Raw genomic sequence first — 22,186 nt, forward strand, 5'->3', positions numbered from 1 at the left:
GGTTACCCAGGACCTGTTTGTAAAAGTTCCGTGCTGGGGAATTCTCTGGTAGTCCAGTGGTTAGGACTCCATGCTTCTACCGCACAGGGCACAGGTATGATCCCTGATCGAGGAACTAAGGTCTGTGCGAGACAGGGCCAAAACCAAAAAGAGACCAATCTGAAAACAGAGTGGATATATGTATATGTATAACTGATGCACTTCGCTGTACAGCAAACATTAACACAACACTGTAAAACAACCGTACTCTTGAATATTCTTCATTTTAAATGCTGTCCAACAGAATAGGCACTGGCGCCCCCTGGTGGTCTCCAGTCCCCGCCTTTGGAGGTCAGGCAAGCGGAGAAATTCCAGGTCCCAAACCAAGTGGGGTGAGGCGGGAATGGAACTCAGGTGTCACGCCAAACACAGGACAAATCACCCTCATCCCCAAACTCAACCTGGGGTGGGGTGGGCAGTGAGCACAGCCTCCTTCTCAGGGGGGTGTCTGAGGGGAGCTGAGCTTGACCGCCAGGGGCTCCCCCCTGCTCCTCCCTGAGGGGCTGTAGCTGGGTGGGGACACGGGCCCACCTCTCCCTGAAGGAGCCTGAGCTGGTCCTGCTGCCGCCCCTTCCCCTGGGAGGAGAGACACTCAGAGAAGCAGAGACCAGGAGAGACACAGAGACGGCTAGCCAGGGAGATGTGAGGCGGGAGACAGGAGCTGAGCGGGGGAGGCCCTGCAGGCGCAGGTCAGGACCAGCCCCCAGCGTGAAGATGGGGGCGGGGAGCCCCAGACCATGGTTCCCTCTGCACTGACCACAGGGAGGCCCTTTTGCAACAAAGGAAACCAGGTTGATAAAGGAAGTGCCCGTCACTGTCGGGTGGGCGGGTTTGGGGAAGGCCCCCACCCTCCTCCGTCCTCTGGAGGAGCCTGGTCCTCCCTCCTGGTGCTGAGTCTCCCCCAGGGCTCCCACAGGCCTCCCGTCTGGCCTTGAGGGCTCTGTCTGTCCTCTCACCCGGGAGGGGGGCAAGGCCATGGGGCTGCCCCTGCTGCTGCCCGGGCTGCTCCTGGCGTCTCTGCAGGCTGGTGAGTGGCTGGGCATGTCCTGCTCTGCCAGGGACCCCGGGGAGGGGCTGTGGCTGGGTGTGTGTAGAAGGGTCCCCTGGGGTAGCTGGCCAGGCCCCCAACAAACAGAAGGGGTCCCACAGTGCGGGGTCTCCCAACCCTCACCCTCCTGCCTGCCCCAAGCCTGGCGAGGGGATCACCCAGGCCAGAGGGCCAGTCCTACCTCCCGTCACACATCCCCCTGCAGGTGAGAGTGCCCGACGGTCTGGGGTCACCTTCTGTGTCTCTCCTGGTGGCTTCAGAGTCTCTCTCTCCCTCTTCTAGGTCACTGGGCACAAATAAATCCAGAGCCTCTCTTTGGGATGAAGCAACCGAGGCATCTCTCAGCCCCCGAGGGTGGCTCCATCCTCATCCACTTCTCCTTCTTTCACCCCTGGGAATTAGCCAAGGATCCCAATGTGAGAATATCCTGGAGATGGAAACACTTCCATGGGGAGTACATCTACAAGACAACCCCTCCATTCATCCATGAGAATTTCAAGAACCGGCTCTTCCTGAATTGGAGAGAGTCTGAGAAGACCGGTTCCCTCCGGATCTCACACCTGCGGAGGGAGGACCAGTCTGTGTACTTCTGCCAGGTGGCATTAGACACACTGACAGACGGCAAGCAGATGTGGCAGTCCATCGAGGGGACCAACCTCACCGTCACCCGCGGTGAGTCCCGCTGTCCTGCCTGAGGCTCTTGGAGGCCACTGATGCCTTGGGCCCTGGGCCTGGCTCAGGCACCCTCTTCCTGACTCCCCTCTCTCAAACTTCTCTCCCTGCCCACCCCCTACTCCTCCCCAGGGCTTCACCAACTTTACCCTTTTCACTTTTATCTTCCCGAACCCAGGACCACCTCCCTTGCCCATCCCCCCCCTGCCCTCCAGGTCCAGCCCCTCCCCCATCCCCAGGCCCCCGCAGCCTCTGTGCTCCCAGCTGTCCTCCCTTCCCGCTCCAAGCTGGGCTCCCCCCGGCCCCTTCCCGCGCCCCACGTCCTCCAGGTGACTTGACATCTCAGGGTGCGGCTCCTGCCCTTTGCCCTGAGTCCTGTGTGGAGCCCCAGCTGCCTCACGTCTGTCCCCCCCAGCCATGAGCTCAGCCCGCACACACAGCAGGTGCCGAGGGGCCCTGTGTCCTCATCACCTGATTTCCCGTCTCCCCTTCCTTCTCTGCTCTGACCCCCAGAATATGAGTCTCCAGACCCCCACCTCCATCCCATCTCTTTCCTCCTCCCTCCATCCTCTTTACCTCCTTGCCTCCCCCCCGCCCATGTGGTTCCGGTCACCCTGTCCCCGTGTCCACCCTGACCTTGCCCCTGTCCTGGTCATGACGAAGCAGCAGTCCCGGCAGCTCCCCTGACTGTGCCCTGTATCTCGGGGGGACACCTCGGCAGCACCGGCCCAGCTGACCTCCCCCAGGACCCCCAGTACAGCGGCCCTGCTGCCGTCCTCCCGTCACAGGAAGGGGGACCGAGGCTCACACAGCAGACGTCACTCTGCCCCGTCACTCCTGGTGCAGGTGGGGTCTGACCCCAGTTTAACCCCAGGGTCTCCCTTCTTAACCATGAGCTGCTTGGCTTCACCTCCTGACCTATCATCTTGCTGTCTTGACTATTTTTAACCTAACAATGGACGTGTTGCGGTCACAGACCTCCCTCTGTCCCTCAATGGGCTGTGGGAACTTGAACCTCAGTGTATCTGTCTCCAGAGCAGGCGGGAGGAGGCCTCTCTGACAGGCATGGTCAATAAGAGAGCTGTTATCTGTAATTTTTTTTGAAAAGTAGTAGTTGTCTAAGACAATTTGCTCTTTATGATCTCTTCTGGTGAGTCTGAACAGTGTCAGTGATCATTTTGCTTCTGGGCAGAAAGGGCACCCTCTGTGTCTTCCACTTTGGGAGACCTCTGCCTTTTTTCGACCACTATGCTGATTTTAGAACAAATAGATAGTGACTTCCAACCTGAATTTAGCAAGATAGCCTTGGATTAACACTTCCTCTTTCGTATTCCTATAAATGGCCTTTGGGGCAAGTTTTTGGCTCTACTTAGGTCCCCCTTCTTCCTTTCCTAATTCCCAGTTTCCTCTCTACTCTTTAGTTTCATTATTAATGTGCATCATTATCTTTTTTTTTTTTTGCATCATTATCTTTTAAATCTTTGTTTTTTAATCATTTTCATTCTAAAAGTAAATCATAAATTCAGCCCAAGATGGTGGGTTTATGCACACGTTTACTTCCACTTCTTCCCAAAATCTACTAAAATGATAGCAAAGAGAATTTTTAAGCACAAATACACAAAAGGACAAAATATACGAAAGCTACATGGCAAAAACAAGTTTGAGGAAGCTGGAAACAAATGAATGTAACCAGTCAAGAGACCAGAAGAACTAAACCCCAAGCCAGCAGTGGGGAAACTCAGAAGGAATGAGGTTTACACTGCAAACCCCTTAAAGGGTCAGGAATGCAATTTCTAACACCCCTGACAGTGGGAGTAGAAGAGATTCTAAAAACTGTAAAACTAGTTAAAAATCTATTTAAGATGCAGGAAAGCCTCCATACCACCATCCTCCACTCTAGCCAGAGTGGAGGTTTGCTTCCCAGAAAGGATAAACCACAGCACCATGGGGTGGGTGGGATGGGTAGGCCCAGGCATAACTCTGGACAAGCGTTCAGTTCTTGAGACTGGATTAGGTCAACTGATGAAAACTTAAACCCCTTGATGCCCCACCTAGAGACATGCCAGGATGCAGCATCCTCCTCCCACCAAGGGCAGAAAATCAGGGACTCTTCAGAATATATATCTGATGAGCCTAAAAAGATCTAGAAACCTAACTTATCACTCTACAGCCCACTCACTGATCTGTACTGACTGCCTTACCTCACACAGCGCATCAATCAGCGTGGCTTCCTGCTTGCTGGGAGCTGAGGGGGCAAGGAAGGCGGGCACTCAGCCTTGACAGAATATCCCGCAATGATGATTATGTCCTTGCCTCAGCTGTGCCTGGGATGCCTGAGACTAGACTCGCTCTTCCTACCGAGGGCCCAGGTTCAATCCCTGGTCGGGAAACTAAGATCCCACAAACTGTGTGGCACAGCCAAAAAAATGATTGAACTAAACACTAAGGAGATGCAGACAGCAAAACAATGGCAGGGGGTTGTGGGGTGGGAAAGGGCAGCGGGGAGAAACTGGAAAACCCAAAACAAGGTAGGGAGATTAAATTTTTCAAGTAACTATCATCCTCAGAAAGGTAAGAGATTTCCTGAACGGGTGATTTACAGAGGAGCTTACAGAACAATAAAGAAGGTCTTGGAAATTAGAGACAGGCTGGCGAATATGGAAAATTCACTAAAAGGACTGAAAGATGAAGTCTGTGAAAATCTCTCAGAAAGTAGAACAAAAAGTCAAAGATCTGAAATAGGGCTCTCCAAAAGCTCTGTCTACATCCTAATCCTCAGAACGTGTAGAATACTACCTTATATGGTTACAGGGATGATTCATAAGGACTTTGAGAGGACGTGTTGTCTGAAATTATCTCGGTGAGATATACATGCAAACACGAGACGAGATAGAGAGAGGTTTGGAACTCAGACAGAAGAAAAGGCAGTGTGACCAGGTGACAGAGACTGGAGTGAAACACCTCTAGTGAGAGATGAAAAAGCAAGAACCAGACTCTACCCCCACCCAACCCCCAAGCCTCCTAATTGAGTGCATCCCGGCTGAGACTTTGGTTTCTAATTTCTGGCCTCCAGATCTGTGAGAAAATAAACTCTTGTCCTTTTAAATCACCCAGTTTGTGGTAATTTGTTCCACCATTCATAGAAATATAATGTAGAAACTATAAGGAAAAGTCAGAAAAAAGTGAGGGTTGGTCCCAGAGTTCCAACTTCTGAATAATGGGAGTTTCAAAAAGAGATTAAAGAGAAGACCATGAGGAAGAAATTATTAAAGAAATTACTACAGAAATTTTCCAGAATGAAAATGAATTAAATAAAAACACCTACCTGTAAAACTGCATCATGAAATTTCAAAATATCAGAGAGAAAAAGAAGACCCAGGGACTTCCCTGGTGGTCCAGTGGTTAAGAATCCACCTTCCAATGCAGGGGAGGCAGGTTTGATCCCCAGTGGAGGAACTAAGATCCCACATGCCATGGAGCAATTAAGCTTGAGCACCGCAACTAGAGAAGCCAAGGGAGAGCTTTGACTCCAAGGGCCATCGGAGCGAGGGAGGGTTTCCTGCAGAGGAGTGCCGTAATCAGATTTACATTGTAAAAGTGTCCATCTGGCTGCTGCGTGGAGAATTAGACTACACAGATGACCAGGGCAAGCGGGGAGACCAGTGAGAGACCGTGTGTCTTGATTAGGGCGTTGGCCACGGCAGTGAGAAGTCGCCAGAGGCTGGTTATGTTCTGAAGACAGAGCAGACAGGGTGTGCAGAGGATGGGAGAAGAGAAAGAGAGAAGCAAGGATGACTCTAAGGCTTCTGACCTGAGCATCTGGAAGGATGGGGTTTCATTACTGAGAAGGGGAGTTGAGGGAAGAACAGGTTTGGGAAGAAATGAAGAACTCTGCATTGAACATCCTACATTTGAGATTTTACCAAACAAACAAGAGGAAATGCAAGTAAGCAGTGACATACGTGAGTCCATGTGCAGGGGGAGAGTCGGCTGTTGTGTAAGTTCAGGAGTTTTCTGCGTATTGCTGGTGGTTAACACCACAGGGCAGGATGAGATTATCTGAGAAGTGCCTGCAGAGGGAGGTTCCAGGACTGAACCTTCATGGTTACAGGTAGGAAGAAAAGGAGGAATCAACAAAGGAAACAGATGGAGCTGCTAGTGAGGCAGGAGAACCAGGAAAGACTGTGTCCCGGATGCCATGTGAAGAACGTGTTTCATGAAAGGGAGAATATCAAACGCTAAGACGTTAAGAGGAAGGAAAGGGGCTGTAAGAGATCTAAATCCTAGATGTCAGTAGTAGGAAGTGAACAGATAACTACTGAAAACAAAATCAAGGAATTGTAGTAAATCTCTGTGCTTTAGAAATATGAGGTTAGTGCCAAAAATATCAGCGACTGAAATTAGTCACCTCTGGAGAGTGGGAAGGGAGTGAGAATTAAGCAGAAGAGACTGCTTTTATAATCTGTAGGGAATTTGTTGACTTTAAAAAATCATGTGCCTATAAACTCATATGAAAATAAACATTAGATTTAAAAAAAGAAAATAAACATTAGATTTAAAAAACAGTTAAAAGAACTGGTAATACTTGTACATAATAAAATGATGTCCAAATATAGAAAAGAATCAGATGAAAAGCACATTCCTCTCTCTTCACTTTATATCTCAGCCACTACCTCTTTGTGCATAAATTTCTGTCCACAGATACGGATGTACAGAGATGGAACACAAGAGACTCGAACTGCATACTTTCCTTATCTTCAACTTGTTATGTTTTCTTCATGGACCTCAAATATCCTTCCACTTCAGCACATGTACGTCTATGCCTTTCTTTTCATATGGCTGCATGGTCTCCCACTGTAGCAATGGACTGTAATTTACTTAATCAGTCTTCTAGTGAGAGACAGTTAGGATGTTGTCACATCACAAAGCTGCAGGGAACACCCATAAACACAGGTCTTTCAATATCATGGCCAGCACTTCCACAGAAAAAATTCCTAGCCCAGAAATCCCTAGAACAAAGGGCATGCACAGATATTTCACACTTTGATAGCTATCCCCAAATGCATTGCCAAAGGTTTATGCCAACTTATATTTCTGTTGTGTTAATATTGGGTATTTTCCTCCACCCAGATCTATTTAAAAAAAAAAACCCACACTCTGTTTTTTTAATCTGCGTTTCTAAAAAGTTATGAATGGAGATTAGCATCATTTCATGAAATGAGTTAGACTCGCACAATTTTTCATAATTCTCTGTTTTCTGGAAACTTCTGTCTGGGAATTATCTGTTTCTTAAACTTCCACAAGAAACTATATTTCCTGAGCTTGAAATCTTTATGAAAGGTAATTCTCTAATTGTGCTTTCAATTTCTTCTTTATCCATTAGTTAAAACTTACTATTTCATAAAATTCATTCTTTTAAGAATTCATGTGTGTTTGTCTAAGATAATCATCCATTTCAGAGGTTTTTAGGTTTATCAACCTGTAATTGTGTACACACTCACTCATGACTTCAACAGGCTCTTCGTCATTGTTAGCTTTCCAAAACTCTTGTCAGTTTTCTTCTTTGTTTTTTCTCTAAATAATCACCTCCTATATTTATTATTCTTTTTGCTGTTCTTTTTCCTTAAAAACTGTATTCCTACACAAATTTCCCTACTTTCAAACTATGAGTTTCCTTAAAACTGGCTCCTCTCTATTTGGGTACTTTTTCTTCAGAAGTGGAATATTTCACTCATTAAAAAATTTTCTTCTCCCTTAAAATAATGAAAGTGTTTAATAATATGAATTTAGGACTTCCCTTGTGATCCAGTTGAATAAGAATTCACCTGCCAATGCAGGGGACACAGAGCTGATCCCTGGTCCTGGAAGATTCCACATGCTACACAGTAACTAAGCCCGTGGGCCACAACTACTGAGCCTGAGCCGAGGGCCCGCGCTCGGCAACAAGAGAAATCACCTCAGTGAGAGAAGCCCAAGCACTGCAACTACAGAAAGCCCATTCACAGCAGTGAAGACCTAGGGCGGCCAAAACTAAAAGTTAAATTAATTAATTATTAAGTTTAAAAAATAATATGGATATAACTTAGAGTGTAGCTTTAGGTTTTTCAATATGCAGTACTATCATTTTTATTTTATCTGGCAATTAAGCATATATATTTCCTTTCATTAAATAATTTTTTAATTTTAAAATTCTCAATTAAGGAATAGTATTTAAATATTACTATTAATTTCCAATAAAAGTGGACAATGAATTTGGTCCAAATTTCCTTGAAGACTTTTTTGGAATTGGATTTTTTTTTCTTTAGCTGAGTAATTTGGTCAATTTTTTAATGGCTCATTAAGAGAAGGTACAATCTATTTGTAGAACTTAAACATTTTTTTAACCTTAAAAAACATTCCAATATACATTAGGTGCTTTACAGATGTTTTCTCCATTATCGAAACATCTCCTCCAAGGAAAATACTTTTTAATTCCACTTATTTGAGGTCCCTAGAGTAGTCAGATTCAGAGACACAGAAAGTAGATTAGTGGATACTAGGGACTGGGGAAAGGGGAACGGGGAGTTAGTGTTTAGTGGGGACAGAGTTTCAGTTTAGGAAGCTGATAAAGTTCTGGGGATGGATGGTGGTGAGAATTGCACAACAATGTGAAGCTACTTAATGTCACTGAACTATATACTTCAATATGGTTAAATAGGAAATTTTATGTTATGTGTCTTTTACTACTTAAAAATTTTTTTATTCCAGTAATTCACTTCTTCCTAATTGTAGACGATGAAATGAGATTCTGAGGTCACAGCACTGATCAGGGACACAGTCAGGATTTAAATGGAGAGCTGATGATTTAGAGCTTCTAGCATCTCCCCTTGTTACTCCCCTCCCTGTGAGAGAGCTGCAGAGACCTGCTCCCCACTTCCTACATTCTCCCAAACTAGGAAACAAGATGTAACAGCTTCACCCAAGTACTTCCAGTCACTTAGCAGAGAATTTGCATATTTCTCATGCCTTCCCAGCCAGCAAGACAACCATCCTGGACCTAACCACCACCGAGGCCATCAACACGGCCACCGCCACAGCTAAGTTCTGGGTCCCAGGGGAGATGAGGAGTTCAGACGCTTGGCTCCCGAGTAATGAAGCAGTGATCAAGGTGGCACTGGCCAGCGCTGTTCTCAAGATCTTAATTTTGGCACTGATTACGTACCTCTTGTGGAAGAGAATCAAAGGTAAGTGGTCCGGAATCCCTAACTGCTCCCCAAGATTCCCAGCTGGGTGTTTCTCAGAATCCTCCTGCATCGGAATGACCAGAGGTACTCAGTAAAAATGCAGAGCCCTGCATGGCCTGAGGTCTGGGCTTGGGAATCTGTATTTTCCCTCCTCAGGTGATATTTGTGTGCCATCAAGTTTGGGAACCACTTCAAAAGACCAGTCCCTCTCCACAAACCTGATCATTTTCAAGTTCTTGTCTCCTGACTTAATCATTTCTCATCAGTCTCACTGCTGGTTCACGAGGAGGGAGGGCCTGCCCTGGGAAACGTAGGAGAGAGAGAAAGAAGGGACAGGAAGGCGGCTCCACTCAGCAAGTACTGGTTGAACAATCATTTTCCAGGGCCTGGCTTGTAAGTGGAAATGCAAAAGTGAATAAAGTGCAGGCCCTGCTCTCAAAGAACTGGGGATGGGAGGATAGGGGGAGGGGGACAGTTGCCTCAAGGGCTAATGCCTGATGCTGGGAAAGATTGAAGGCAAAAGGAGAAGAGGATAATGGAGGATGAGATAGTTGGATGGCATCACCAACTCAACGGACATGAGTTTGAGCAAACTCCAGGAGATAGTGAAGGACAGGGAAGCCTGGTGTTCTGCATTTCATGTGGTCACAAAAAGTCAGTCATGACTTAGCCACTGAACAACAACAATGGTAGGCTGAGCAGAAGAAGGGATAATCAAGGAGGATCTCTCAGAGGAAGTAACACCTGCAAAAGCTATCACAGAATGAAAAAGAATTAGCCAGCGGGTGAGAGTCATGTAAAAGTTACTATTCTTCCGGGGGAAGGAAAGTATTCTGGGAACTCAAAGTAGCTCGGGACTGTGGAGGAGCCACGAGATGAAAGAAGACCTTGGAAATCACACCCCAGAGCAGAGAAGCGGCCACCTCTCAGCTGGGCTGGGATCAGTCTAATGCCATGTCTGTGTGGATGGAGGGAGAGGCCAGATCCTGGAAAAGTTTAAGAGGGAAAAACAGTAGGACTTGGTGATTGCACTGGTGCAAAGTTGAGGGAGCAGGAATAAGTCCCATGTTTCCAACTTGGGTGAATGAGGCCATGGGGAGATCACCACGTAAATCAGGGGGTAGAGGAGGTCAAGGACCATGATTGGGAGAGAAGAAAGAGTCTTGAGTTTGGGATGGTTCATGTTTGTGTGGCATCTGAGTAGAGATGCCCATCAGAAATTTGAATGTATAAATTATAGTTGAAAGAGATGACAAGGCTAGAGGCATTAGTTACTTATGACACAATACTCTCCAAAATTGATTTTAAATACTGTTAAGAAAATGTTCAACAGGAGGCGATTAGTCCTATCAGATTAATTAAAGCACAGGCAGCCAAGTCTTGCTTCATACCAAGGCTTTCAGATACCAAGTATCTGAAACAATGATACTATTGCCTTAACTTCCTCATCACTAAAACGGATATAATAATAGTACTTTCTGGGAGGGGGTGGTTATATAACAATAAAAAGTAAGGCTTTTAAAATGCATCCTAGGCAAAGGTGGGATGTTCAAGGCAAGGGTGGGATGTTCAGAGAGAACAGCATTGAAACAAGTATACTATCAAGGGTGAAACAGATCTCCAGCCAAGGATGGATGCATGAGACAAGTACTCAGGGCTGGTGCACTGGGAAGACCCAGAGGGATGGGATGGAGAGGGAGGCAGGAGGGGGGATCAGGATGAGGAACACATGTAAATCCATGGCTGATTCATGTCAATGTATGGCAAAAACCACTACAATATTGTAAAGTAATTAGCCTCCAACTAATAAAAATTAATGGAAAAAAATAAAAAATAAAATACATCCTGGCTACAAGATTAGCATACAGAAATTGGTTGTATTTCTTTACACTAACAATGAAGTATCAGTTAGAGAATGTAAACAAACACTCCCTTTTATTTTTTTAAATTTTTTTTTTTAATTAGTTGGAGGCTAATTACTTCATAACACTTCAGTGGGTTTTGTCATACATTGATATGAATCAGCCATAGAGTTACATGTATTCCCCATCCCGATCCCCTCTCCCACCTCGCTCTCTACCTGATTCCTCTGGGTCTTCTCAGTGCACCAGGCCCAAGCACTTGTCTCATGCATCCAACCTGGGCTGGTGATCTGTTTCACCACAGATAATATACATGCTGTTCTCTCGAAACATCCCACCCTCACCTTCTCCCACAGAGTTCAAAAGTCTGTTCTGTACTTCTGTGTCTCTTTTTCTGTTTTGCATATTGGGTTATCATTACCACCTTTATAAATTCCATATATATGTGTTAGTATGCTGTAATGTTCTTCATCTTTCTGGCTTACTTCACTCTGTATAATGGGCTCCAGTTTCATCCATCTCATTAGAACTGATTCAAATGAATTCTTTTTAACGGCTGAGTAATATTCCATGGTGTATATGTACCACAGCTTCCTTATCCATCCTTCTGCTGATGGACATCTAGGTTGCTTCCATGTCCTGGCTATTATGAACAGTGCTGCGATGAACATTGGGGTGCACGTGTCTCTTTCAGATCTGGTTTCCTCAGTGTGTATGCCTAGAAGTGGGATTGCTGGGTCATATGGCAGTTCTATTTCCAGTTTTTTAAGAAATCTCCACACTGTTTTCCATAGTGGCTGTACTAGTTTGCATTCCCACCAACAGTGTAAGAGGGTTGCCTTTTCTCCACACCCTCTCCAGCATTTATTGCTTGTAGACTTTTGGATAGCAGCCATCCTGACTGGTGTGTAATGGTACCTCATTGTGGTTTTGATTTGCATTTCTCTGATAATGAGTGATGTTGAGCATCTTTTCATGTGTTTGTTAGCCATCTGTATGTCTTCTTTGGAGAAATGTCTGTTTAGTTCTTTGGCCCATTTTTTGATTGGGTCATTTATTTTTCTGGAATTGAGCTTCAGGAGTTGCTTGTATATTTTTGAGATTAATCCTTTGTCTGTTTCTTCATTTGCTATTATTTTCTCCCAATCTGAGGGCTGTCTTTTCACCTTGCTTATAGTTTCCTTTGTTGTGCAAAAGCTTTTAAGTTTCATTAGGTCCCATTTGTTTAGTTTTGCTTTTACTTCCAATATTCTGGGAGGTGGGTCATAGAGGATCTTGCTGTGATTTATGTCATAGAGTGTTTTGCCTATGTTCTCCTCTAGGAGTTTTATAGTTTCTGGTCTTACATTTAGATCTTTAATCCATTTTGAGTTTATTTTTGTGTATGGTGTTAGAAAGTGTTCTAGTTTCATTCTTTTACAAGTGGTTGACCAGTTTTCCCAGCACCACTTGTTAAAGAGGTTGTCTTTTTTCCATTGTATATCCTTGCCTCCTTTATCAAAGATAAGGTGTCCATAGGTTCATGGATTTATCTCTGGGCTTTCTATTCTGCTCCATTGATCTATATTTCTGTCTTTGTGCCAGTACCATACTGTCTTGATGACTGTGGCTTTGTAGTAGAGTCTGAAGTCAGGCAGGTTGATTCCTCCAGTTCCATTCTTCTTTCTCAAGTTTACTTTGGCTATTCGAGGTTTTTTGTATTTCCATATAAACTGTGAAATTATTTGTTCTAGTTCTGTGAATAATACCATTGGTAGCTTGATAGGGATTGCATTGAATCTATAGATTGCTTTGGGTAGAATAGCCATTTTGACAATATTGAGTCTTCCAATCCATGAACACGGTATGTTTCTCCATCTGTTTGTGTCCTCTTTGATTTCTTTCATCAGTGTTTTATAGTTTTCTATATATAGGTCTTTCATTTCTTTAGGTAGATATACTCCTAAGTATTTTATTCTTTTTGTTGCAATGGTGAATGGTATTGTTTCCTTAATTTCTCTTTCTGTTTTTTCATCGTTAGTATATAAGAATGCAAGGGATTTCTGTGTGTTAATTTTATATCCTACAACTTTACTATATTCATTGATTAGCTCTAGTAATTTTCTGGAAGAGTCTTTAGGGTTTTCTATGTAGAGGATCATGTCATCTGCAAACAGCGAGAGGTTCACTTCTTCTTTTCCTATCTGGATTCCTTTTACTTCTTTTTCTGCTCTGATTGCTGTGGCCAAAACTTCCAACACTATGTTGAATAGCAGAAACACTCCCTTTTAAAATCCTACCCAAAACATAAAATACAGAGGATTTCCCTAGCCGTCCAGTGATTAAGATTCCATGCTCCCAATGCAGGAGATGCAAACTCGATCCCACAGGCTGCGGGTCAACTAAGCCTGATATCGACAACTACTGAGCCTGCGTGCTACAACTACTGAAGCCCATGCAGCTGGAGGCTGTGCTCTGCAACAAAAGAAGCCACCGCAATGAAAAGCTGGTGCGCAGCAGTGAAGAGTAGCCCCCACGTGTCGCAACTAGAGAAAACTCAAGCATAGTAACAGGGACCCAACGCAGCCATAAATAAATAAATAATTTTTAAATGACCGCACTGCCCAAAGCAATCTACAGATTTATGAGATCCCTATAAAATTAACCATGACATTTTTCACAGAACTAGAATAAACCTAAAATTTATTAAAAAAAGACCCAGAATTGCCAAAGTAATCCTGAGGAAAAAGAACAAAGCAGGAGTTATAACTTTCCCAAGCTTCAGACAATACTGTAGTTGTTCAATCGCTCAATTGTGTCCGACTCTTAACTGCAGCATGCCAGGCTTCCCTGTCCTTCACTATATCCCAGAGTTTGCTCAAACTCATATCCTTTGATTCAATGATGCCATCCAGCCATCTCATCCTCTGTCGTCCCCTTCTCCTCCTGCCCTAAATCTTTCCCAGCACCAGGGTCTTTTCTAATGAGTTGGCTCTTCGCATCAGGTGGCCAAAGTATTGGAGCTTCAACTTCAACATCAGTCCTTCCAGTGAGTATTCAGGACTGATATCCTTTAGGAGTTGACTGGTTTCATCTCCCTGCTGTCCAAGGGATTCTCAAGAGTCTTCTCCAGCACCACAGTTCGAAAGCATCAGTTCTTTGGTGCTCAGCCTTCTTTATGGTCCAACTCTCACATTCGTACATGAAAAACCATAGCTTTGACTATACGCAACTTTGTCGGCAAAGTGATGTCTCTGGCATGTATACATTGTCTAGGTTTGTCATAGCTTTTCTTCCAAGGAGCAAGCGTCTTTTAATTTCATGGCTGACATTTGGTGTTGGACGTCAGGTGATGTCCATGTACGGAGTTCTCTCTTGTGTTATTGGAAGAGGTGTTTGCTATGACCAGTATGTTCTCTTGGCAAAACTCTATTAATTTTTGCTCTGCTTCATTTTGTACTCCAATGTCAAACTTGCATGTTACTTCAGGTATCTCTTGACTTCCTATTTTTGCATTCCAATCCCCTTTGATGAAAAGGATATCTTTTTTGGAGTTAGTCCCAGAAGGTCTTGTAGGTCTTCATAGAACTGTTCAACATCAGCTTTTTCAGCATTTTTAAGCATTAGTGGTTGGGGCAGAGACTTGGATTACCTTAATGTTGAGTGGTTTGCTTTGGAAACAAACTAAGATCATTCTGTCATTTTTTAGGTTGCACCCAAGTACAGCATTTCAGAGTCTTTTGTTGACTATGAGGGCTACTCCATTTCTTCTAAGGGATTCTTGTCCCCAGTTCTTGTCATCTGAATTAAATTCATCCATTCCCATCCATTTTAGTTCACTGATTCCTAACATGTCAATGTTTACTCTTGCCATCTCCTACTTGACCACGTCCAATTTCATGGATTGGTTATGCTAGGTCCACATCCTTGATTCATGGATCTAATTCTAATATTCCAGGTTCCTATGCAATATTGGTTTTTTTTTTTTTTTTTTGCAATATTGTTCTTTATAGCATTGGACTTTACTTTCACCACCAGTCACATCCACAACTGAATGTCATTTCTGCTTTGGTTCAGCCTTTCTATTCTTTCTGGAGCTTTTTCTCCACTCTTCTCCAGCAGCCAACCTAGGGGACTCATCTTCTGGTATCATATCTTTTTGCATTTTTATACTGTTCATGGGGTTTTCAAGGCAAGAATATTGGAGTGGTTTGCCATTCCCTTCTCCAGTGGATCACATTTTGTCAGAACTCTCTGCCATGACCTGTCCATCTTGAGTGGCCCTGCATGGCATGGTTCATAGTTTCATTGACTTACACAAGGTGGTGATCCATGTGATCATTTTGGTTAGATTTCTGTGATTGTATTTTTCATTCTGGAGGCTGTGGGATTGTAGTTCTTGCTTCTTCAGTCTGCCCTCTGATGCATGAGAATAAGAGGCTTGTGCAAGCTTCCTGATGGGAGGAGGGACTGGCTGTGGGGAAAAATGGGTCTTGTTCTGGTGGGCAGTGCTCTGCTCAGTAAATATTTAATCCAATTGTCTGCTGATGGGTGGGGTTGTGTTCCATCCCCTATTAGTTGTTTGGCCTGAGGTGGCCCAGTCCTGGAGTCTACAGGCTCTATGGTAAGACTAACAGTGACCTCCAAAAGGACTTATGCTATGTGTGACTCTTAGGACTGCTTTAACCAACTAAGCCACAATGACAAAAGCTCAGACAATATTACAAAACTATAGTAATCAAAACAGACTGGTATTGGCACAAAAACAGACATAGGGATCAATGGACTATATTTGAGAATCCAGAAATAAACCTCTATACCTAGAGACAATTAATTTTTGACAAAGGAGGCAATAATATAAAATGAGGAAAAGATACCCTCTTCAGCAACTGGTGTCAGGAAAGCTGGACAGTCACATGTAAATCAATAAAGTTAGAACATACCTCACACCATACACAAAAATAAATCTCAAACGGATTAAAGACTTAACTATATGACAATATACAATAAAACTAGAAGAGACAAGGGAAAAATTATCTGATATAAATTTTGCTAATGTTTTCTGAGGTGAATCTCCCAAGGCAATAGAAAAAAAGCAAAAATCAACCAATGGGACCTAATCAAACATATAAGCTTTTGCACAGCAAAGGAAACCACCAACAAAACAAAATGACAACATGTGGACTGGGAGAAAATATTTGCAAATAATGTGACTGACAAGGGCTCAATTTCCAAAATATATAAGAACTAATATAATTCAATAACAAAAACAAACACCCCACTGAAAAATGAACAGAAGACTGAAACAGACATTTCTGCAAAAAAGACATACAGATGTTCAACAGGCATATGTAAAGATGCTCATCATCACTAATTTTGAGAATAATGCAAATCAAAACTACAATGAGGTATCACCTCATGGCAGTCAGAATGTGGCCATCATTAAAACATCTACAAATAATAAATGCTGGAGAGGGTATGGGGAAAAGGGAACCATCCTACTCTGTTTCTGAGAATGTGAATTTGTACAGGCACTATGGAGAATGCTATGTAGCTTCCTCAGGAAAGCTAAAATTACAGTTGCCATATGATCCAGCAATCCAACTCCTGAGCATAGACTATACTTCAAAAACATACAACAAACTCCTATATTCATAGCAGCTCTGTTTACAATAGCTAAGTCTTGGGAACAAACTAAATGTCGATTGACAGATGAAGGGATTAAGAAGATGTGGTGTATATATACAATGGAATATTACTCGGCCAATAGAAAGAGCAGTCACTTGCAGCAACATGGATGGACCTAGAGATTATCATACTAAGCGAAGTAAGTCAGAAAGAGAAAGACAAATACCATATGTTATCACTTATCTGTGGAATCTAAACTATGACACAAATGAACATACCTATGAAACAGAAACAGATGCACAGACATAGAGAACAGACTTGTGGTTGTCAAGGGGAAGATGGAGGGAAGAGGGAAGGATGGGAGTTTGGGATTAGTTCTTAGTTAGTTCTTAGTTCAGTCGCTCAGTCGTGTCCGAATCTTTGCGACCCCATGAATTGCAGCACACCAGGCGTCCCTGTCCATCACAAACTCCCGGAGTTCACTCAAACTCATGTTCATTGAATCGGTGATGCCATCCAGCCATCTCATCCTCTGTCATCCTCTTCTTCTCCTGCCCCCAATCCCTCCCAGCATCAGGGTCTTTTCAAACGAGTCAACTCTTCGCATAAGGTGGCCAAAGTACTGGAGTTTCAGATTCAGCATCAGTCCTTCCAATGAACACCCAGGACTGATTTCCTTTAGGATGGACTGGTTGGATCTCCTTGCAGTCCAAGGGACTCTCAAGAGTCTTCTCCAACACCACAGTTCAAAAGCACCAATTCCTCGGCGTTTCTTCACAGTCCAACTCTCACATCCATACATGACCACTGGAAAAACCATAGCCTTGACTAGATGGACCTTTGTTGACAAAGTAATGTCTCTGCTTTTTAATATGCTATCTAGGTTGGTCATAACTTTCCTTCCAAAGAGTAAGCATCTTTTAATTTCATGGCTGCAGTCACCATCTGCAGTGATTTTGGAGCCCAAAAAAATAAAGTCTGACACTGTTTCCACTGTTTCCCCGTCTATTTCCCTTGAAGTGATGGGACCAGATGCCATGATCTTAGTTTTCTGAATATTGAGCTTTAAGCCAACTTTTTCACCCTCCTCTTTCACTTTCATCAAGAGGCAAATTATTATATATGGGATGTATAAACAACAAGGTCCTACTGTATAGCACATGGAACTATATTCAATATCCTATGATAAACCATAATGGAAAAGAAAATAAAAAAAAAGGTTTAAGTGAGTCACTTTGCTATACAGAAGAAATTAAGACAACATTGTAAATCAACTATACTTCTATTTTTAAAAAACCACCTGGGAACAGCAACAAAAAATAAAAAATAAAATAAAATAGATCTTGGTGCAGAGTAAGCACTATATGAACATTAGTATGTGTAATAATTAAGCTACAAAAATTAAATGATGCAGTATTGGCATATGATAAACATAACACATAACAGATGCAGAAATAGGAGAAAAGAGAAAAACCCAGATAGAGACAGGATGAAAACAGATCTAAATATATGTGGGAATTTTGTAGGTTTAAAGGAAGCATTTCTAAACAATGAGGAAGGATGAGTAAGTAGAGACATGATGCTGGAACAATAGAAAGCAACCAAGAAAAAGAATGTTATCTCTCTACCCCATAATCTGTACCAAAATTAATGCCATAGAGATCAAAGATCTAAATGAGGGGGAAAAAATAACCTGAATACTAGAAAAAAAGCATGTGAGACTATTTTATAACGAGGATTGAGGACCATCCTAAGTATGACATAAAACCCAAAAGCCATTAATAAACATGTTGATCAGTTCAGTCAGTTCAGTTCAGTTGCTCAGTCGTGTCCAACTCTTTGCAACCCCATGAATCGCAGCATGCCAGCCCTCCCTGTCCATCACCAACTCCCGGAGTTCACTCAAACTCATGTTCATCGAGTCGGTGATGCCATCCAGCCATCTCATCCTCTGTCATCCCCTTCTCCTCCTGCCCCGCCTTCTCCTCCTGCTCCCAATCCCTCCCAGCATCAGGGTCTTTTCCAATGAGTCAACTCTTCACATGAGGTGGGGAAATACATACAAATTGTCTTTTTTTAATCTGCACAGCAACCACAGTGGTTTTGTCTGTGAGGATAAGAGCTGGAGATAAAGAGAAAATGTAACATAGTCACTGAGGAAATGCAAGATGGTATTTGAAGATCTAAATCAGATGAATCTTAACAGGAAACAGGATATCTAAAATGAGAACAGACAGGTGAAGCAGAGACTTTTTGTCTTTTTCTCCTCATTGGCTAGATTTAGTCATAGGTCCCACATCTGGTAAGGGGGCACCCTGACACTCCAAATAAATTGAATTTCTGTCACTGAAGACGAAGAAGCGAATGGATATGAAGTAAGCAAATAGTATCCACTGCCTCAGAGCACATCCAGGACTGGAGATGTGTCAGGACCCAGGGGGTCAGGGAGCCCGTGAGAGGGCGCAGGTGGAAGGGAGAGGGCTCAGTGGGGGACTTGGGTAACCTGAGAGAGAGCGGATCGTCAGGACAAGAGTGCAGTGAGGTCACGCACAGGTACAGAGGGATGATGACCAAAGAGAGCCGGAAGGAGGGAAAGTTGAAGCATAAAAATGATACCAGTGTTTACTATGTCAGAGTTCTTAGTCCCAATGGAAAAAAAAAAGTCCAGGATGTGACTGAGTGGAACCGAGGTCAATGGAGTGGGGGGGTGGATAAGTCCAACCTGTTCAGAGGGTGATGGGGCACAGGGGGCAGGGAAGAACTGCTCTTCTGACTGATGGTGAGGACAAGGCGGGACAGGTGTGGGCAGCCTCAGGGTGCCTGCAGGGTGGCGGCTCTGAGTCCTGAGCCCTTCCCAGGGAGGCTTCAGATGGGATGGGGCAGAGAAGGCGGGGAGGAGACAGGCCTAAGTAGACAGCTCAGTGACACGCTGTTGGTCCTCCTACAGGTGCGCAGACTGAAGCCGGGACCCCAGCCAGGTGAGCGCTTGTCCTCCAGTATGGGGGGTGCGGTGGGACGGGGCTGTTTATGAGCAAGAAGTTTCCTCCTGAGAGCAGCACCAGGGAGCCTTTCATGGACCTCTCCTCCTGGACCTCCATCCAGAAACTCCCAAGTGCCCACAGGCCAGGCCCTTCACTTCCTGAGGCTCCCGATCCTTAGAAAGTCAGAGCAGTGGACCGGCTCTTTCTCTGACTCTCTCCGAGAACATATCCCTTTGTCTGTCTCTGGCACCTGCCTTTCTTCCTTCCATCCCCAGGTCTCAGCCTTTCCCCCTGTTCAACCTGGTCTGTCTCCCGATTGAACACCGCCCTTCCAGAACACACCCACCCCCTCCACGCTCTGTCCCCTTTCCTGCTCCTCGTCTAGTCTGTCCTCTGCCCTGTGACTCGGGGCCTCCGGTTGCCCCGGCGTGTCTCTCCTCAGAGCAGCTCCCTCTTGGCCTCCAGACTGGCTTCCTCTCCTAGCCCTGGCTCCTCTTCCTTCCCTGACACTCACCCTCCTCACTGCCCACCGCGTTCCTTTCTCATCCTCTCTGCCACGTCCAGGCTTTTCCTTCTCACAGCCCCTCCCTCTTTTCTCGCCTTCCTGACTCTTGACAGTGTCCTCCCGGGACCCCTCCCCGGATGGCGTCTCCTAGGGAACCATGGCCTGAGCACCGCCCAGGGGACCTGAGAGAAGCTCCCTGGTTCTCACGCTCCAGTTTGGACCCAGGCGCTTCCGCAGAGAGGACAGGCGCCCCCTCCTGCTTCTCCTCCCTGAGCCCCTCAATAAAGCCGCTTCTCTGCAAGAGTCCACCCCAGTCAGCTCTCAGGGACGGTGCTACACTGCAAATGGCCCCCCAACCCCATCCAGGCAGCCTCCTCCTGAGAGCCCCAAACCTCTGCCTTCATGTCTGAGTGTGACCAGGCAGGTCACAGAGCCCCCACCAAGAGAAGCGGCCCGAGGCAGGTGGCAGCTCTTTCCTGCCCAGACTCTGACACATCAATGCCCTCCTGTTCCCACTCAGGGAGTCCTCCGAAAACGCGGAAGAGAATTACGAGAACACCGGGAGGAAAGGTAAGTCCTGCCGCCATCATCCCCGCTCTCACCTGGGGCTTCCTTCTTCTGCCCACACCCCCTCCCCACACAGGTGCCCTCAGCATCCTCCTCTCCCCTGCCTCACCCACCCTCCCCTGAGACCCTGGTCCTGATCTAGAGATGACCTCACTGCTGGAGCCCCTGCCCATTTCTCTACCCTGGCTGCCTGGTCACCTGACTCTGGGACAATTGGTTTTTTTTCCTAGAAAAACATATAGAACTGGAGCAGGACCATAAAATAAGCAGCTCAGGCTAGGACCCGCAAGGATGAGAGGGAAGTTTGGAGAAGGTGGGGTGGATGGACAGAGGGACCGTGGTGTCAGTGGGGCACCAGCTGTGGGATCGTGGCTCTGAGACAGAACCCCTCCCCTCTGCTGTCTCACCCCCTCCCGTTTCCTTCTCCCCCAGGATGACGCTGGAGTCGCCAATGCCTCCCTCACTGTCTCCAGCTTGACCTCACCAACTCAGCAGCGCCTCCCCTCCCCCATCGGAACCCCAGGAAGAGACCCTATACTCTGTCTTAAAGGCCTAAGCAGTGGGACAGAGCAGGGACCTCCTTCGAGTCAGCGGCGCACAGGGATCTCAGCTCCTCATAATCTCCTTGGCCAGACGCAGACAGCTCAGAGGCCGGCAGGTGCGGGGCCACCAAGGACCTGAGAGTCACACAGCCCCCACCCCGATTCCCTCTTCACCTTCCCAGCCTTTCACCACAAAAATAAAAGGACCTGTGCAATCTGCCTGAATGCATCTGCGGAGAAAGCTGACGTCACCTTCAACTTCTGTCCTTCCGGAAGTTGATAAAATGAACCATGATAGATAGCTCACACCCAGATCCCTCCCCTGGTACTTCTGTCCAGTGCCTGCCTCAGGCCAGGGACCAATAAATCCTCAAACACTGGCAATCAGACTGGAACCCAAGGTCTGCCCCCTAATATGACAATTCTACTTTCCTTAGGGTCATAACTAGCATGCATTGCGTTTGTGCTCTTCATGTGACACCTCATTTCAAAGTCATTGACACCTCTCTATAGCACTGGATGGGGTTCCATTCCATATCCAAGATACACAGCAATGGGACTAATCCTAAAAACATCCTGATGGCTTTGAAGAATCCTGCCAGGGCAGAAGACGTGGTTCCCATCCCAGGTCTGGGAAGATCCCACGTGCTTCGGGGCAACTAAGCCGCTGAACCACAGCTAGAGAACCTGTGCTCTAGAGGCCGGGAGCCACAGCTACTGGGCCCAGCCACTGCCGTAACTGAAGCCTGCAGGTCCTAGAGCCTGGACTCCACAGCAAGAGAAGCCACCGCAATGAGAAGCCCCCACCCCACAATGAAGAGTAGCCCCTGCTCACTGCAACTAGAGAAAGCCGGTGTAGCCATGAAGACTCAGCACAGCCAAAAAAATAAGTAAATAAATAAAATTATTTTAAAAATTGAAAAGTAAAAATAGTTTAAAAGCTTTGAGAGCTAAACTGTGATGCAGACCCCCACCCAGTACCAGGGTGGTACATGGGCAGTGGAGGGGCGGGCAGAGGGTAAAGGAAAGGAAGCAGATGTGATGCACATACAGGGAGCATCCAAACTCCACAGCCAAGTTTTTGAAAATGGAAATGGCTTTGGGATCACAGCCCACAGAGGACATGTTGGGACCCTGGGC

General features: G+C 45.4%; 1 protein-coding gene across 1 annotated transcript; it reads left to right on the forward strand.

Moving 5' to 3' along the window:
• The first annotated feature begins 943 nt into the window (after positions 1 to 943).
• Positions 944 to 21,414, forward strand: LOC136158602 (paired immunoglobulin-like type 2 receptor alpha). Its single transcript, XM_065920420.1, has 6 exons — positions 944 to 1,066; positions 1,370 to 1,759; positions 8,773 to 8,982; positions 19,399 to 19,429; positions 20,458 to 20,507; positions 20,937 to 21,414. Exons 1-6 carry the CDS (start codon positions 1,015 to 1,017, stop codon positions 20,939 to 20,941), a joined length of 738 nt encoding a protein of 245 aa, XP_065776492.1. The 5' UTR covers positions 944 to 1,014; the 3' UTR covers positions 20,942 to 21,414.
• The last annotated feature ends 772 nt before the right edge of the window (positions 21,415 to 22,186 follow it).

This window comes from Muntiacus reevesi, chromosome 2 (genome assembly GCF_963930625.1).
Source record: "Muntiacus reevesi chromosome 2, mMunRee1.1, whole genome shotgun sequence".
Classification (NCBI taxonomy): domain Eukaryota; kingdom Metazoa; phylum Chordata; class Mammalia; order Artiodactyla; family Cervidae; genus Muntiacus; species Muntiacus reevesi.